The sequence below is a fragment of the Chenopodium album genome, chromosome 9 (genome assembly GCF_948465745.1).
Source record: "Chenopodium album chromosome 9, dcCheAlbu1.1, whole genome shotgun sequence".
NCBI classification, from domain to species: domain Eukaryota; kingdom Viridiplantae; phylum Streptophyta; class Magnoliopsida; order Caryophyllales; family Amaranthaceae; genus Chenopodium; species Chenopodium album.
In genome coordinates, this window is record NC_137842.1 from 41213000 (window position 1) to 41232497 (window position 19498).

General features: G+C 37.4%; 1 protein-coding gene, 1 non-coding gene and 1 pseudogene across 2 annotated transcripts; 1 reads left to right on the forward strand and 2 right to left on the reverse strand.

Moving 5' to 3' along the window:
* The first annotated feature begins 1298 nt into the window (after nt 1-1298).
* On the forward strand, nt 1299-4483 carry LOC145559765 (reticulon-like protein B17). The gene is made up of 8 exons (XM_081621077.1): nt 1299-2000; nt 2091-2244; nt 2429-2503; nt 2597-2738; nt 2853-2922; nt 3005-3070; nt 3178-3300; nt 4320-4483. Exons 1-8 carry the CDS (start codon nt 1463-1465, stop codon nt 4481-4483), a joined length of 1332 nt encoding a protein of 443 aa, XP_081477203.1. The 5' UTR covers nt 1299-1462.
* On the reverse strand, nt 4336-6410 carry LOC145559764 (pentatricopeptide repeat-containing protein At2g42920, chloroplastic pseudogene; annotated as a pseudogene).
* Nucleotides 6411-12563: 6153 nt separating this feature from the next.
* On the reverse strand, nt 12564-12669 carry LOC145561025 (small nucleolar RNA R71). Its single transcript, XR_014093608.1, has one exon. It is a non-coding gene; the product is annotated as a small nucleolar RNA R71 (small nucleolar RNA).
* Nucleotides 12670-19498: the final 6829 nt, after the last annotated feature.

Consider the following 19498-nt stretch of genomic DNA (forward strand, 5'->3'; position numbering starts at 1 on the left):
TGTATATTTATTTACTTTAACTAGTTGAGCATGCTAGATTTTGTGCGTTGTAGCTTGTATGTACTCAGCTTTGCTGATTGCGTGCTTTTGTGTGTTTTCTTTTGGTCATGGCCTTCGCCTTTCAATGACCCTGTGATGATCCAATTATTACACTTGTATTATTGGGGAGCAGTATTGTACAGGTTAGCTTGATGATGTGAAGTTCGGGGATTTGACATACGCATTATCAAGGGATTGGTGTGATTGAGAGTATTCGTTCTTTGTGTTGAACTTATTTATGTTTTACTATTTTAATTATGTTTTGGGATTTTGGAATATTGGTTTGGTTTTAATAAGGGCCTTTATGGTTCCAATTTGTAAGCTTTGACTTATTGGTTTTCTAAATTATATTATTTTAATATTTAAGTTGGATTTCCGCTGCAATACTTTGATAAAGCCTTAACGTTTTAACACGTGGCGGTAACATGTCAATGGTTCTCATCTCTTTTTATTTAAAGTAAGTGGTTTGGAAAAGGGAGAATTATTGGGGTGTTACACGCGCCTGTCGCCAGACGCCGCGCGTGTCGCTTGGCGACAGACGTGTCGTATGGTGCTGCAATCAGTTTTCCACGCGTTTTCTTATTTTGATAAAGATTATGCGTACGAGAGGGTAAAATTGAATTTTCCTTAAAAACACTTCTTTTATTCTAAATAAAACTCTTAAAAGTAAATTTACAATGCTAATAAAATTAGGATCAAAAGAACCTTCTAGAAGACTATAATCAATCCTAATCGCATTAGGAATGATAAATCATTAATAGGTCCTCCTCTAGATCATTGGGCCGCATATAAAGGTTAAACCGGACCAAGTTAAGTAATTTGGCCATAACTTCCTCATTATTCATCGGAATTGGGCTTATAATATATTGTTGGAAAGCTCTTTTCGAACCCGACCCAACTACACTATTATTGGACCCTTGACATGACTAGATTGACTGTTTTCTCAAAATAGGTTTTCAAAAATAAAGAGAAAAAAAAGAATTAAAAACTAACCGCAACACTAGACTTTCCACACTTTCACTTCATTCAATTATGATTCGACGTGGAATGTTTTATCACTTGGTTTGGTTTTGGAGAGACACAAATAGTTGTCTACAATAGTATGCAAAAATGATAAATTTATAAGAGTCCAAAAAAATATCAGCCATCCGATTTCTGACCGTTAATCACGTGAGCTTCACATCACATTTGATCTAATTCTCCCATCCCGCCGTCAAACTATTCAAATAAATAAATAAATAATTCTAAAAAGCAATAAAGAAAAAAAGAAAAGGAGACATTCGTCCATGTCTCCCCAACGGCTACTCCAATTGACGTTCTTTAACCCCAAAAATACTTCAATCTTTAACTCCAACAAAGTAAAATCTCATCAAAAATTTTCCAATTTTACAAACAATCAAACATTCAAACCTCTGAACATTCAATGGAATCAATTACACCTCCTGAATATCACAAATCAGAGCCAACCCACAAAATTAAATCAGCTTCAAGATTAGCTTTAATGGCTAATAACCCAGATTATGGGAGTGATACAGATAATCAAATTCCCCATTTTTCAGTAGAATATGCTCCTTCTCCGTCATCGCCGAAGCGTCAAAAGACGCCATCATCTACACCTTCAAAACCATCAATTAATAAGCCGAAAAACTTCCTCCCTCTTCATGAACACCTGCTTCTTTCTCCTTCCCCTGTGCGGAAGTCCCGAACCCGGCTTTCAGACCGTCTCGAAACAGCGGATGATTCTACTGAACATAGGAGGCGGTGTAAGACAAGGACTAGCTCTAATGGGTTACCTGCTTGTTATTCGCCTCGTAATCTTAGGAGATCAAGGAGAAAGATGATTGATACTGAGGAAAGAGAAATTGTTGGTGTTGATGAAGTTGTGAAACCCAGAAGAAGAAGAATTAGTGGAAAGTCTAAGAAAGAGAAGATCGCTTCACTTCCTTCTCTTACTCCTTCAAGTAATTAACTTCCCCTTTTCTTTATCTTTTTTATTTCTCTTTTGTAATTTGTATAATTATTAAATTTATCAATTGGGTTTTGTGAATTAGAAGGCAATGTTGGAGAAGAATGTGCATTGGATCATCTTGGACAGATAATATGGGAATTGATTGTGTGGAGAGATGTTGCTAAATCAACCCTTTGGTTTGGTTTTGGTTGTCTTTGTATCTTATCTTCTTCCTTTACTAAGGGACTAAACATTAGGTAACAAATTTTTTAATATTTTTAATTGATTATAGTTAATTAGTTATGTTTCAAAATGGTTTATAATTTTATTGTTAATTGGGTATAAACTATATGTCATCATTTGGTTCGCAATTTGAAGTGTAAGTTACGGGTTTAGAATATCATTCAGCAAACTAACACATTATAATTGTGTTTTTTATAGCCTTTTCTCAGTGATCTCCCAACTTGGTCTTCTACTTTTGGCAGCATCATTCACAACAAATTCTTTGCATCAAAGGTAAAACCGTAAATAATGCAATTTAATTTAGAAAATTACACAAAAAATTACTAGTACTACGTTTACTTATCTAAAATGTTGTCATTTATGTAGGGAAAGCACGCCAAGAAATGTGGAAGTAAGCTTGAAAGAGGATGACATATTGAGAGTAATTAGAGTGCTGCTGCCAGCTCTTAACCTTGTTATTTCGAAAACAAGAGAGCTTTTCTCTGGAGAGCCATCAATGACCCTTAAAGTATATTATAATTACAAATACTTTCTAGTTTTTACTCAACTACCCAAATTATTTGGAAATTTTCATTGTTTTCAGATGTTTCTTTAGGCATTCACATTTGCTATGATGATACAGGTAGCTTTGTTTCTCTTGGTTGGCTCGGCTTATGGTCACCTTTTAACACTTTGGAGACTTTGTGCACTTGGTACAAGCATTTAACGCCGTATAGTTTTCCTTGAATGCAATTATATTAGATACCTTAGTTGAGTTTTTATCCTAAATTGCAGGATTTTTAACTAGCTTTACGGCCCCGAAGCTATATTTCTCATATGCTGCTCAGATAGATAGAAAAGGTACTAATAAAAAAAAGGAAAAAAGAAAAAGAAAAGATTGCCCTTTAATTAACAAGAGAATTGTTGTTATTTAGGCTTTGACAGAATTTTTTTTTTTTATTCACTAGCTGAGCAATGCAAGTCAAGGGTACTTGAAGCATGGCGAGCGTGTTACCACAAGAAGATTGTAGCTGCATCAGCAGTTACAGCCTTCTGGAGTCTGTCAAGTGTCAAAACCAGAATCATTGCAGGTGATGCCTCTTATCTTGTATTAGGCACAACATTCGTAGCAAGAATATAAAGTCACATGTGCTATGTTGAGTAATCATTTGAGTTTGTTCCCCCTGTAAATGACCTGCTTGATGTAAAACTATTTTGTTCAAATTGGTCACTTGTTGGTTTCACATCATATAAACCACCTAAATTAGGAGTAGAGCCATTTTTCGTTTCATTGCTTTACCCGGCATAATGTTTAACTGAGCTGATATTCCTGTTGAGGTCCTGTCAGGTTTCGATAACAAGCTGAGAGGGCTACTAAGCTTTGTGGCATTGACTACATATTTGAACTTCCAGATTTTTATCTGGAAAAAAGCTTTTGAAACAGGGAAAAACACTGAATTCAAAAGCTGTCAAGTGTGAGATAAGTCATAAAACCAAGTAGCTAAGGGAAGCATGATTAATGCAAAAAATTTAAAATTGCCAGTTTTTACTCAGGCTTGGGTTTTTGGAAGTACTCTGTGATATAGATTAGTAGTTCAGTCAAGGAGTATTCTATCTGATAAGTTCCTGTTCTGCTACTGTTGCCACTTATAACAAAATAATCTGTATTTAGATAAGAGAAAGAAAAAAATATGGCGAAATATGAGGATGATTGAGTAGCAGCAAGTTCCTCAGATTTTTCCATGGCTGGGTGACCCAATTCTAATGCACTTGTCCCTATTTTGGTATCTGGCAACCACATTTTGGGCTGCCTAACAGTTTAAGAGATTGCTTTTCAAATACAATCAGCATTCAGTTGGGTGGCGGTGTCAAATTATGCTTGTGAACATTAGAACAAATCAATTCCCAAAACTTTATAAGCAACTCTTTTAAATAAACGCAGTGTGTAAATTTCAAGATTTGATTTCTTAAACTTGATTGTATAGTGTAGCATATGCTCTGCTGTTTGTTATCTACCTCATTAACATGTGTTAATAATTATTGTTACATTGTTCAGCTGCTAGGGCATCTTTTGAACTTCATCTTTTTTTTTTTTGTCTTTTGTTTGCAGCTTTCATTGCCTTAGTGATACTGCGATACTATAGGCAACTCTCAGAAACCAAATTTGAAGAACCTTCACCAACAGAAGAGGAAGTGGAGCCAGAAAAACGAGCTGTAATAGTTGAAGAAGAAAAGGAGCCAGAAAAGGCATTGGTTGTGGCTGACAGAAAGTGATACTTTCAGAAACCAAGTAAGCAGGCATCCCAATCAATGTGAGAAAAGTAGGAAAAATGACTGCTAAAACCAATGAGTTAAAAGTTTATTCTTCTTCCACATTCATGTACAAATGTAACTTTCATATATATATTTTTTTGCTTGTAATAAAGAGTACGTTGATTCAAATTTTATAAATTCACTTCTTCAGTCAATTTTTCATCATGATGGGGAGTATATAGAAGGTTCATTAGATCTTGAACTTCAGGGTTTGACATTCTACCAGAAGTGAACTCTTGAACTTCTCCATTGATTTCAATGGAACTACATCCCTTTTCTTTTAGAACTTGCTTCTCTTTCATCTCAATTCGCTGTTTGATGGCTTGTTTAAACTGACCTGAGGCTGCATAGACATTAGACACAAGTATATATGCAGAACTATCATTAGGGTCAATCTCACGGATATGATTTCCTGCCCGTTCTGCCATCTCAATATTTCCATGCTTCCTACAAGAAGAGAGCAACGATCCCCATAGGATAGCATCCGCTTCTATTGGCATCTCTCTTATTAGCTGTTCTGCTTCATTTAGAAAGCCTTCTTGACCTAACACTTCAACCATGCAGTTGTAATGCTTAATTGATGGCTTAAGTTTGTATCTTTCAGACATTAACAAGAAAAGTTCTCTGGCTTGTTTGACATCACCCTTGTTTATACAAGCTGTCAAAACTCCAAGGAAAGTGACATCGTTAGGCTCTATGTCTGAGGAGATAAGCTGTGAGAATAACTGGAACGCTTCCTCTTCACACCCATTATTGGCTAAGCCTAAAATCATAGAATTCCAACTTGATAATCCTTTGATAGTAGCCTTCTCAAAGAATCGACGTGCCTTGTTGATGGCACCACACTTGCAATACATGTCCACAATTGCAGTAGTCATAAAGACATTAAACTCAAATCTGTTCTTACTTGTATAATGGTATATCCAATCTCCTTGTCCAAGGGATCCCAAATTTGCACAAGCGTTTAATAAGCTAACCATTGTGAATTTACTTGCCTTGATCCCCTCGTCTTGCATCCTCTCGAAAAGCTCCATAGCTTTCGTAAATTTATCATTCCTTACATACCCACTTATCATAATATTCCACGAGATGGCATTTCTCTTCAACCCCATCTTGTTAAATAATCTCCTTGCTTCATCAATCTCCCTTTTCTTTGCTAGGCCCATGATCAGTGAGTTCCAAGCCACCACATCGAAATCCTCCTCCCTATCAAAGAGCTTATAGGCTTCACTCAAACTTCCGGAGTTTGCATACATATGAATGATAGTATTCCTCACGAACGGATCAAACTCAAGGCCTAGTTTTATTATTCTTCCATGAAGCTGAGCTCCATAGTCAGGAAGTCCTAGTTGAGCATATGCTTTAAAGAGAGAAGGGTAGGTGAGCCTTTGAGGTTCAATTGTTGAGTTGTTTAACATGTCCATGAAGAGTAAAATCGCATTTTGAGGTACTGAGCTTTGGGAGAAACCCCGAATAATGGTATTCCACATAAAGAGGTTTGGATTATGGATACGGGAGAATATCGAATAAGCATAGTTAATGTCAGCTGGAGGGGATGTAGCAGTAAAAGCTAATACACGACTAATGGCTATTGGATGCTTAGATAAGCCGGTTTTTACGAGGTGGGCATGGATTTTCTTAAGGTCATGCATTGTGTTGCAGTGATTTTCAAGCATTGTGAGGTGATAATCATTGGAAATGAACTTTGAAATTTTGATTTGCGATGGAGTGAGCATGCAAAGGCTTATTGTTCCCATGTTTTTCAGTTACTTATTTTGATGTGAAGGTTGTGTTTGATTCAGGTAGGAAAGAAAGAGAACCTTGGGAATGTGTGGTCATTACAACAGCGTAGAGGATAGTACTGATGAATATTCTGTAAATTTTAATCCCTCCCAAAACCACTGGATAACATGTTTTTTCTTTTTTCTTTTTTTTTTTTAAAAAATTATTTTTGTTTTTCCTTTTTCCAAATACGTTTGGAGTAGGCCACCTGTAGGGAATATTTCAAGTCATCCTACACTTGAATCTCATTGTGATCATGCACTTAAGTATGGTGGCGTCCAAAGGGAAGGAAACTAGAGTAAAAGAGTCGTCAACAAGTTTTAGGAACTTGTAAACCGTTCACAGGGTGAAGGTTACACCCCTTAACGATCCAGGATATCGTTAACTCTAATAGGTCTGGAACCAAAACTGGAAGTTCGGGGATGAAGGTACAAATCCAACCTAAAAGAGATTGAACCTGCCCTAATAATAGGTCTCTACTTTATTATTCTCGTATTCATGTACGCTTTCTGACTAACGTACAATCAATAGATTTACCCTAAACCTATTTATCTATCTTGGTTGAATATTAATGCACAAATAAGACTATTATTGGTGATCACTTGAATTATATAATCAAATTAACCTACACAAAATTATTAATTATCTTATTAAGCGTGATTACAAGTACAAATCCCCTTTAAACATGCATAAAAGGCGTGATCAAACAATATCATAATAAATCATAATCATTAAAATCATAATTAAAATAATCATGTTAAAACATAATAATAATAGTAAGATCCTAGGCATGATACCAAAGATTAAAGCTTTAGCCCTAACAAGATACTAACATGATATTAGGAAAGAAAAATAGGAAGCATTCTTTTAATCATACTTGATATTAGAAATATTAATTAACCCTAAACATGATACTAGGAAGCAATAAAACATCCTAACATGATACTGGGAATCAATACAATAACCTAAACATGATTTCTATATCAAAGATCAATAAAACAATTAAAGTGTTAGGTTTGGTAAGTCCAACTTACTGCGGAAACAACCCCGACCCAAAGAACCACTCGCAATTAATAAAACCATAAAGCATAACAAATAAACATAAAAGGATAAAATCGGAATTTACCTTTGACGCGTGCTTCGCCCTCAAAGTCGGGCTCTTACTTGAAAGATTTAGCCCCGCTCACACGAGAGCTTCTAACGAAAGTCCACCCGCAAAAACTACTAGCGACTTTAAGGTCCGTTACCTCGAGGTTAGCGAGGTCCGACCAAAACCCGAGTATTATGTGAGTTTAAGAGTTTTTGCTAATGCAATGCTCTATTGAACTCCTACTCAAGCACTCTTCCCAAAAACCCAAGATGGGTACTTATAGGCAAGAAGGGGAGTGGGAATTTCTATCCCATCAATGTGGGAGTCATGAAATTCCACAATTTATTTTAAATCTAAATTAAAATAAATAAGCAAACTAATAATAAATCTACAAGTGGCACTATCATATGTAAAGGGTGGTGAGGACCACATGCAGAGTAAGGGACCATACTTGCTCCCCACTCAATGCTCTCCTTGTGCCACATGTCCTTGACCCCACTTGCTTTCCATATACTCCCACTTGCTCCCCTAGTACACGACCCTATGGCCCAGCCACAACCCGCCTAGTGCCCAGCCCGTGCGTGCACTGCTAGCACGCACGGCTTGCGGCAGCTAGCTGCTGCTAGCACGCATGCTTGTGGCTGCTAGCTGCTGCTAGCATGCGATGCTTGCGGCTGCTAGCACGCTGCTAGCTGTGGTGTGCTAGCACGCACCAGCCGGCCGTGCATGGCTTGGCTTGGTACGCTTGCTAGCCACCTATGCTAGGACATTTTTGCCCCTAGCACTCGGATGCTCGGGGCACTCCGATGCTAGTGGTATTTTGGGAAATATTGACGATTTATTATTATTTGCGCGTCTCGTCATTTATTATTTCTGACTCGAATTCCGACGCTCGGTTTCGACGCTCTAAGCTCGAATTTCCGACGTCTAAATATTTAATACTTGGGCGACAAATTAATTTCTTCCGAATTAATTCGTCGAGTCGGTTCATTTACTGCAAAAGGTGTGACCCGTAGGGTTCAGTCACGATTAAGCTGTAATATTAATTATGCATTAATATTACTGATCGGAAGCGGCCTCCACCTAGACATTCCGATCACTTGACCTTACTTAATATATTAGCTTTCTAATAATTATGAACCCACTAACGGAATAGTACAGTTGTTCGAAGGACACCATTCCTTTCAATCTTCCACTTGTCCTTCCGGAAAAGTGCGCATTTAGTGTACAGACTTTTTCCTATGTCACTTAATGTCTCTTCATGAACTATAAGGTAAGATTATTTCTTCATCCTTATTACGTCCAAAAGTGTTTCTCGATTCGGAGTCCGACTGTCAATAAATAGATGATTTCTAAAATCCATCCGAGCACGGCCATGCATTTTTACAGTCTCGCTCTACGAGAGGCCTTGTATACAACAAAGACATCTTCCCTATTTTAGTAGGGTGACATTCCCAGTCTTGTAATGTAGCTCCTCTTACTGAGAGGACCTAGCTTCCCGAGTGTTGCCATTATAATCCCCTATTACGGCAGACTTTTGACAACATCAAAGCGGACTAGTACTCAAACAAGAGAACTCACAATACTCATGGTCGAGAAAATAGGTTCCGATAGCCATAATGAGAAGTATACTTATGACGATTTTTAATCTCTTAAAGTATTCTCATAGGTCGATCCAGTATGGTTCTAAGCCAATACATGTGCAAATGATTTATGACAATCATGTCCTCGTAGCATAAGAAACAGTGCTATAAATCAGACTACACACTAATCTCAATTGGTCATTAATTGTCCATCGTTTAAATGACCTCGATTAGGAATAATTTTCGATTATAATATTCAATGTTCACTTAATAGGTGTTTCCTTACCAAGACTGGTCTTGATACCCTATTTTGAATATTCCAAGAATCAAATGGACTCATTATTTAATCCTAAATCACAATTAAATAGCAAATGGAGTGATAAAATATTGCATGAAATTTATATTACTCCAAAAATTGAATGATTTTTCTTAGTGTCTTACATTAAATGTTCAAAATTTAACTAAAACACTAAACAAGGAAATCAAAGCCAGTCTCCTACATGTCTGATTCCCATTGCCTCAACGTGCTTGTTGTGCTTCACTTGAGGCAAAGGTTTAGTAAGTGGATCGGTTACATTGTCATCCGTTCCAACTTTGCAAATTTTTATTTCACCTTCTGATTTCCATTCTTGAATCATGTGAAACCGCCGTTTGACATGTTTGACTTTCTGATGTTCCCTTGGCTCTCTGGCCTGAGCAATAGCTCCATTGTTGTCACAATAGAGGGCTATTGGACCCTTTATGGAGGGTACAACATCAAGTTCACCAATGAACTTACGAATCCAAACAACCTCCTTAGCCGCTTCAGCAGCTACTAAGTACTCGCCTTTAGTTGTAGATTCTGCAATTGTACTCTGCTTGGCACTCTTCCAACTGAACGCTCCTCCATTTAGACAGAACACATATCCAGATTGCGATTTGAAATCGTCTCTGTCTGTCTGGAAGCTCGCGTCGGTATAACCTTCAACAACTAATTCCTATGAACCACCATATACCAGGAATTTATCCTTGTTCCGTTTCAGGTACTTAAGGATGTTTTTGGCCGCAATCCAATGGGCTGATGAATCATATTTATATAGGGTTCTTAGGCACGTTTATGTTAGTTTTTATATCTTTTTCTTAGTCTTTTTGGTCGATTTTAGGGTCATATATGCATAAGTCATTCTATATCGCTCTACTACGCTCCGTTTGTGTATTTATTAATGTTTCAGGTGATTTCGTAGTCATTTGGACGCTTTCGAAGTATTTGGAGATGATTCGAATGATATTTGAATGGAAATAGATGGATCGAGTTCATTTACCGGGGGATTTATGCTCGTGGATGTTGTCTCTAAGGATTATATGCATGAGAATTGAAAATAGCATCCACAAGGATCGATATGCACTTTTCGGAATTGAATTTGAGTTTGGAACATAGGAAAACGAAGGCTTGCAAAGTATCAAAAAGAAACTTTGTGCATTGTTTTAGCCATATCTCTAGTTTTACATATTGGATTGAGGTGATTCGAGTTGGGTTGGAAACTATACTTGAAGAGCTTTCCAATGATAGGTAGCACGCCTTCATACAATTCCTAGATTGTGAATTACAGCCTTCCGAAATTGGTCCTGCAAATCTGCCAGCAAGCGCCCAGCCATCGGGCGATAGTTTAGCCGCACAAATGACCCTTCGAATCTGCCTAGCCCGATGGAAATCCATCGGCCGATGGTCGTCGTCGCAACCCTTGATCACTCGACCATCGGCCACCCATCGGGCGATGGGTCTGGCGCGCGGGAAACTTGTTTTCCGTCGATCGTAATTCTCTCGACCAATTAAAAGATGACCTTTGTTACTCTTATTTCATTATTTTTATTTTATCTATTTTATTTTATTTAGGATTAGGTTTTAATATAAATACTTGGGAGGATTTTATTTTCCTCTTCATGCTTTATTTTTCCAGATTAAACGTTTCTTAGTTTTTCTCTCCATTGTTGAACCCTAGCTTTATTTCTCCATTAATTCAATCATCGAGGTATTTCATTTATTCTTTTCGTTCTGTATTTATTTTATCAATTATGAATTCAAGTCTATTTATTTATTTTGTTTTGTTTATTTCAATTATGAGTGAGTAGTCGTTTTCTAGGGTTAAGTGAGGGAAGCCATGTTTATACCATGATTATTTGTGCTTATTTAAGGGCTTGTTTGGCATCAGTTTTGATTTTCAGTTTTCTGTTTTTTTTAAAACTAAAAACCAAAAACAGGAAACAAGAAAATGGTGTTTCCACTTTTCTGTTGTCAGTTTTCAAAATTATCATAATTTTAACAAGTTTATATAATTTTTGATTCATTATGGGACACATATCATATACTTTTAGAAAACAAAAAACCAAAAAACAGAAAATCACAGCGGTGCCAAACGAACCCTTATTTATAAATTTATGAATTAGGGTTTGAATAATTCCAATTGATTTGTGCTTTATTTTTTGATTCATATAATTGGCCAATATCATGAGTTAATTATTTAGCTAATGAAAATTAGAATTGAAAGATCATATTTTTAGAGGCTTAATTACAATTGGCGAATTTGATTATGTTAGCGGCCGAACTACATATGTTAATTCGTAAGCATTAATTGCCGACCGTAGGATTAACAAGTGTTTTAATTATTCAACCTAGTTTGTTTATTAATGGATTGTTTGCATTTCTTGGATTGGTATAGGCATGGTGGACCGAACGTATGCCCTAGACTTTAATTTTTCTGAGAACAACCTTATTTTCATTATTGTCATTCATTCTTTAGTTAATTAATCATCGAATCATTATTCGTTTATAGAAATAGTTCATATAATTGGGCAAAAACTAATAGAACCTGTCTCCTTATGGGATTCGACCCGTATTTGCTAAATCTCTGCTAACAATAGACACCGTGCACTCGCGGTATAACTTTTTATTCATCAAGTTTTTGGCGCCGTTGCCGGGGTGACGGCTAGATTATATTAGTTTTAGTTTGATTGTTTGAACTGTTTTTATTGTCCCATTGGAACTTCTAGTTTCAATTGGGACATTCTCATTGCTTTCTTTTCTTTTTGTTTATGCCCAGGTCAAAACGAACAGGTGATTTGATCCCTACGGATCCGGACTTGGACAAGACCCTTAGGCAACTCAAAAAACAAGGGAAAGGGAAGCAGAAAAAGACCCACTCACAGAAGAGCTCTACAACACAGTCTGACACACGCAAAGAGATGACTGATAATAGGTCTCTTAATTCTTACGGAGTACCATCCCAAGATGGCATTCCAACGGGTCTTAAAATTCCAGCAATCACTGCATAGAACTTTGAAATTAAACCCGCATTGCTCAGTATGGTCCAACAAAATCAGTTTAGCGGCCATCCTACTGACGAGCCAATTAATCACTTGCAGCGATTTCAACAATTATGCTCCACTGTTCATCACAAAGGAGTCACTCAAGATCAATTGAAGGTGATGTTGTTCGGATTTTCCCTTCGCGATAGAGCTCAAAAGTGGTTGAACACTGTCGAGGAGACGGAGTGGAGCAAGATTTCTCAAGCATTCCTCAAAGAATATTTTCCCCCTGAAAAAACTGAAAAGATTCGACATCAAATATCAACATTTTCTCAAGAGTCGGGGGAATCTCTTAGGGAAGCATGGGATAGATTCTTAGATCTTCAACGATAATGCCCGCATCACAATTTTGAAAAGTGGAATCTAGTTCGTATTTTCTATAACGGACTAGAACCCGAGACTAAATGTATTGTTGATTCTGCCGCAGGTGGTGTTTTCTTTGACAAGATAATCGAGGAAGGGTATGATTTCCTTGCAAATCTTGCAGCCAATCATTTAGCTTCTCCAAGAACGCGAGCAAAGAAAGGGAAGATAGAAGTTGAAGCCTATTCAATCTTGACTTCTCATATGGCTCAATTAACTGCAAAGATTAATGCGTTACAGGCCACTCAGGACTCCTCTTTTGTATCTGTTAATGCTATGTATTCTCAACCTCTGCAAACTAATTTTTTTTTGTGAATTGTGTGGTATACAGGGTCACTTTGGATATCAATGTGCTCAGAATTCTCAAGATACCAATCAGATGGAGCAGGTGAATGCCTTTCAACAAAGGCAACCAAATGACCCATATTCTAACACATTCAATCCAGGTTGGAGGAATCATCCCTACCTTTCATACAAAAGCAATAATGTTCAAAATCCTCAACCTCAGCAACAGTGGTCACAGCCTCAGAACCCTCAACCTCAGCAATATGTTGCAAGACCTCCACAACATCAACAAGGGGCCTCTCATCATCCTCCTCCGGGTTTCAATAGACCACCTCAACAACCTACTCATGGAAATGCTAGCACTCAAGAGCCTACTATGTCTGACCTCATGAGAATGATGACATCCATGAATCAAAACACTGAAGATAGCATCAAGGAGTTGAAAAATACGACAAAGCATTTGGAGAACCAAATCGCGCAAGTCGCAGGTACCAATATCCAAAGGCAACCTGGCCACTTACCAGGACAGCCTATCCCTTAGGAGACCGCCAATGCTATCACTACTCGTAGTGGTGTTAGCTATGAAGGGCCCCAAATGCCTATTGATGATGCAAATCTTGAGAAGGATAATAGTAAGGTTGTAGAGAAAGCCTTGGATGATGTTCCCGCCTCAAAAGATGGGAAAGCTAAAGCAAATGATGCTGAGAAAGAGAAAAAGAAAGGTTCCGAGCCTCCACCTGTCGAGCCAAAGCTACCATTCCCACATCGGATGCAAAAGAACAAGGTAGATCAACAATTTGGTAAGTTCTTGACTATGATCAAGAACCTTGAGGTAACTGTTCCTTTTACTGATTTGGTCTCTCAAGTTCTAATGTATGCAAAGCTTTTAAAGGAAATGATTACTAAGAAGAAAGACTTTGGTGGTGTAGAAATAGTCGCTCTAACTGCAGAGTGTAGTGCTATATTGCAAAATAAATCCCCACCTAAGCTTAAGGACCCTGGTAGTTTTTCCATCCCATGTCATGTAGGTGCATTATTCATTGATAAAGCTTTATGTGACTTAGGTGCTAGTGTGTCTGTTATGCCTCTTTCTGTTTGTAACAGGTTGAATATGGGAGCTTTAAAATGCACACGGATCGTTCTATAAAATACCCTTTAGGTGTTTTGGAGGATGTCCCCGTTCGGGTTGGGAAATTTTTCATCCCTGTTGACTTTGTAGTTTTGGATATGGAGGAGGATAGTAATATCCCGATCATTTTAGGTAGACCTTTTGTCACCAATCTAGCTTTTTAAATGAATACATTTCCATCTTTGTCGGTTTTCATCTTGAAAATCCACTTACATCCGATAGGTGTATATCCTTCGGGTAAGTCAACCAAGTCCCAGACTTGATTTTCAAACATGGAATCCATTTCAGATCTCATGGCCTAATGCTATTTAGCAGAGTCGGTGCTTGTCATCGCTTACTTGTAGGTTGCCGGTTCATCTCCATCCATAATCAGGATGTCCTCTGAGATCTCGGTTAATACTAAACCAAGATATCTATCAGGTTGAGATATCGGCCTCTAAGACCTACGTAGGGTAATGGATTGAGCATTTGCATTGTCGGTTTGACTTTGCACATTTTAATCATTTTGACCTACGTTAACAGATGTTGTATGAGCACTTTGACTGTCATTCTGATTTTGTTGCTCACCCTCACAAACTTCGCCGAGTTCGATTTTCCTCCCACTTGTCATTTTGGAAAGGTGTTCCTTCTCTAAAAAGACACCATCGCGAGCAACAAACACTTTGTTCTCCGATTTTTTGTAGAAGTAATACCCTTTGGTTTCTTTTGGGTAGCCCACAAAGTAAACCTTGTTAGATTTGGGATGAAGTTTGTCAAACATCAATTTCTTGACATATGCTTCGCATCCCCAAATCTTTAGAAAAGACAACCTAGGAGGTTTCTTTGTCCATAATTCATATGGAGTCTTTTCTACAGCTTTTGATCGTGCACGGTTCAGTGTTAGTGCCGCAGTTAGAAGTGCGTGTCCCCAAAAAGAGATAGGAAGATCACTAAGACCCATTGTTGATCGTACCATGTCTAACAAGGTCCGATTTCTCCTTTCGGATACTCCGTTCCATTGTGGAGTTTCTGGAGGTGTCAATTATGAAAGTATACCCTTTTCTTTAAGATGTTCATCGAATTCTTGGCTCAAGTATTCACCACCTCGATCCGATCGAAGGGCTTTGATTTTCTTCCCAAGCTGATTTTCAACTTCACTATGAAATTCTTTGAACTTTTCAAACGATTTAGATTTATGCGACATTAGGTAGACATAACCATATCTACTATAGTCATCTGTGAAGGTGATAAAATATCAGTGTCCATTTCTTGTGGTTGAGCTCATTGGTCCTCATACATCAGTGTGTATTAGACCTAATGAGTCTCCTGCCCTTTCTCCCAGCTTAGAGAATGGATGCTTAATCATGTTGCATAATAAACATCCCTCGTAGTTCTCAAACGATTCTAAATTGAAAGATTCAAGAACACCTTCTTGTAGAAGTCTCTTGATGCATTTGATGTTAATGTGGCCAAGACGACAATGCCACAAGTAAGTTTGGTTTGACTCTATGGTCTTAGTTCTTTTATCATAAACAATTTTGTCTAAACACACAAAAGGTGAAATTTCCATAAATATAAACAAGACATTAAATAAAAGGTCTTGTGATCAAGGTTAAAATGACGTCCAACGTCGCAAGATTAAAGTATGGTAGATAAAACTTAACAAGTTTTAGAATTTAGACAAAATACATGAGTTTACAAGCTTTCTTTTGATAGATTTTCTTCATCTTCCACTTGTGTACTCATGACCACTTGAAAAAACAACGCTCATTTCGTTCCTGAAATAAGAGCATAAAATGAGTCAATTTTCCGGTATCTAATAACTTATAAATTGCTTATTTTCAAGTGTGTAGATGATACCTGAGATTGAGGATATCTTTCCTCTTGCCTCATCTTCCAGATACTTGCTACATTCTCTTTTGTAGTGGCCTTGCTTACTACAATAGAAGCAACGCATCTTTGCCTTGTTTTTGAACTCCTTTTTCTTGAGCCTTAGAGCAAACGTAGCTGCCTTGCAAGAATAGGTTTTCTGGAGCTCTTAGACAACTTCCTTGTAGGACAGTTTGTTCCGATTTTTGGTAAGTCGCATCTTAATTGCAATGTATCTCGAGTGGAGTGAGCTTAAAAGCATATGAGCCGCTTGCTCATCCTCCACCAGTTTACCAATCGGTTCCAGATGGTTAAATAATCTTGTCGTCTTTTGCACATGGGCTTGAAGTGGCATCCCGGGGGTAAGTCTTGCACTATAGACCCTAGCCCATACTTCTTGCCTTTCTTTGCTATGACATCCATCTTGCGGTGGCTTGATCCTCATGTTAGACAATGACCTAGTCACTTCTTCCACGAGTCCATCATAGTTGCCCTTATCGCTCTTTGTTATCCTCAAATTGACCACATCTTCTAGAGCCTTGAGAAGTACATCTGGAAGGTAGTTGGAGAATTTCTTCTTCCACAGTTCCGGAATGGAGTTTTCCATAAGTCGAGAGACTCTCTTGCAATCATAACTCCACTCCTCATGAGCCATATCGCTCATAATCCCTTTTGAGTAGAAACTCGGGATGGGCGTATCCAAGATATGCTCTAGGTAGCAATTGCGGAGGGTCAAACGGAGTTTCTCTTCCCATTCCTTGAAGTTTACCAAATTCAAGCTAAATGATAACTTCTCGGGAAGTTCTGGGAACATAAGATTGTTGTTGATAGTTGAAGACATGATTCTACATTTGAAAGTATTTGAAATGAAAAACCATTCATGATATTTAAATAAGATTGAATTCATGCATTTTTAATCAAACTTATTTAAAAACGTCTTATTCACACATTTAAAGTTGTCCCCAATTTGGTGAGAATAAGTCGATTCCAAGATCCGAAGAAACAAAGAGTGGTTAAGCATGCTTTGGCTTGTCTTAACACTCAATCTCCTAAGGTAAGCAACGCTTTGCTAATGGCTCCAAGCCACTCTTGGTTGAATAAATCGTCGCATCTAATGCTCTCTCAACAATTTATTCACTTTGCCACGACATGTTAGGACTCCATCACTTATATTGTTGAGTACAACCAAAACCAACTTGCATACCCGGTATGCCTTACGCTCCTAGGAGAGGTAGTGATGCCTCGCTTTGGCGTAGCCCACCATTACCCTCGTTCGGTTGGTAAGTGTTGTTTTGGAATGACAAGTTTTACCCAATATTTAGGGACCTACGGTTTCTATGTTGGTTGATTTAAGTGAACTTAATTAATCATCACAACATTCGAAATCCTAAACATGCATCTAACATATAATTCATATACATAAACTTATATATATATCGAAAAACATTAATATAGATGCATTTGGCAACTAGCATGACCCATTGAGATCTTCAAATCTTCAAAAGGTCTTCATTTGCAACTTCATGGCTACGTCTTGCAAGAACCTCCATCTTCAAGACTTGACCATGATTAAATGCAACTACTAGTATCTACTATTAGGACTAATCTAAATATTAAGGTACAAAATACTCAACGGTACGTAGACCGTATTTAGATTTACAAAAATACATCACGGATCGCAACCCGTATTTTTTATCCTAATTGGGCCCCACTAGTTGCCATTTCATAAACCTGTGAGAGAATATACATTCCATTCATCCATTCACTATTTGTGAATGGCCCATGCATTTTACAACGATAAACAAGTAACAATGCATAAACATGCGTGAACTAGTAACTAATCTAGGTGGTTAATCCAATAAACACGCCTAATTAAAACTAGTCAAAGTTGTTTTAACCGGTTATGTAAATAAGAGCAATTAACATTTGAAGCTCCCACTAAATTCTGCATCCAGCTTAATTAATCCAATTAATTAAGCCGGTAAATCCCAAAATTTGTCAAAATAAATTTTGCCAATGCCGCTCAAAACCGAGGCCTAGCCTCCAAAATTTATTAAAATAATTAAAAACAAATTCGATTAATAAAATAATTAAAACGACAATTTTAAGCAAAAAATACGTAGTCCAAAGTGTCTAAGTGCCTAGCACTAAGACATGGAGTGCTCACATTTCGCACAACCGTTTGAAGCTCAATGAACGTGGGAGTGGGCCCGATATCGCTAAGCGTTACACCACCCACATCAGCGAACTTTCCCACATCAATAATGTGGCCCTTGATAGCCATGTTGAACGAATTCATTGCACTAAATTGCTTCGCAAGCAACGTCTACGCATACCCCTAATTACACGACGCATGCACCAAGTCCCAAGCGATGCACCATGTGCTCGTGCTTGCACCAACCACGGCCGGCCAAGCAAGCCAGGACGCATAGCACCATGTTGCTGCTGCGCCGTGCTGCTGCTTGGAGTTTATTGGCGCGCCATGATGGTGGCACCAAGCAGCAGCCACGCATGGGCTTGCGCGCAAGCACAGGGCACCACCCTTGGCAACCACATGCGGGCTGCTATGCAGCCTGGCTAGCCAAGTGATGCTCTTGCCTCGTTTTGCATGCCATAGCCTCGGGATTTGATCCTAATTTTGGGTATCATAACTATTAATTCTAAATCAATTTTAGAACTAATTCATTTGAGAAAAAATAAAAAATTAAACAAGTCTAACTTAAATAAAATTTTCAAACTGCATGTAACCAAAATAATTCCCAAGAACCATTCTTTAATTAAATTGGTTTAACTTGGTGCAACAAAAATAAGAGGGCAATTACTCATTATTAATTTAAATTAATCTTGAGTTTTTGACAATAAGAGGGAGTTGGAAAAATGAACATAAGTTCAATAAAGATTCCAACTTTAATACTTGTGAATCCTTGAAAAATTATATCTTCCAATGTGAAGATAAACAATTTTCTATCACAAAGATTCAAACTTTATGATTCCAATCAACTAAAAATGATTAAATCAACAAAGTTTAACAAAAATTCATGGAATTTAGTAATATAAATTTTCAATCACTTAACCATAATTAAATATTGAATCTTTAATACTTGGAAGCCTCAAAGAACAACAATTTCACACTTAATGCAATTAGTTTGCAATTATGTGAAAAATAAAACCAAGCTTTCAAGCACAAATTACTACCAAGAAATCATGCCTAAAGAGGTATAAAATTGCATATAAAATATGTATTGAACCAATTACATAACCACCATAAATATGAAATTAATTTTCAAGGTTAGAAAGACTTAAAAATTTTCGTAAAAACGAAAAAACCCTCGAAAATTGCATTTTTGGTCATTTTTTTGGTTAAAAGCCATCCCCTGGAAGACTAAAACCATTTCCAGAACACATTTTCCACCCAAAATTCACTATTTTTTGGTTGAAATCTGGGTTTGGGGCTGAAGGTAGCTTAAATACGAGGTTAAAATAAATAAATAGAGTTACTAATCTAATTAGCACTTCAAGACAAGAAAATTAAGCCATAAAAATCACCTTGAAAA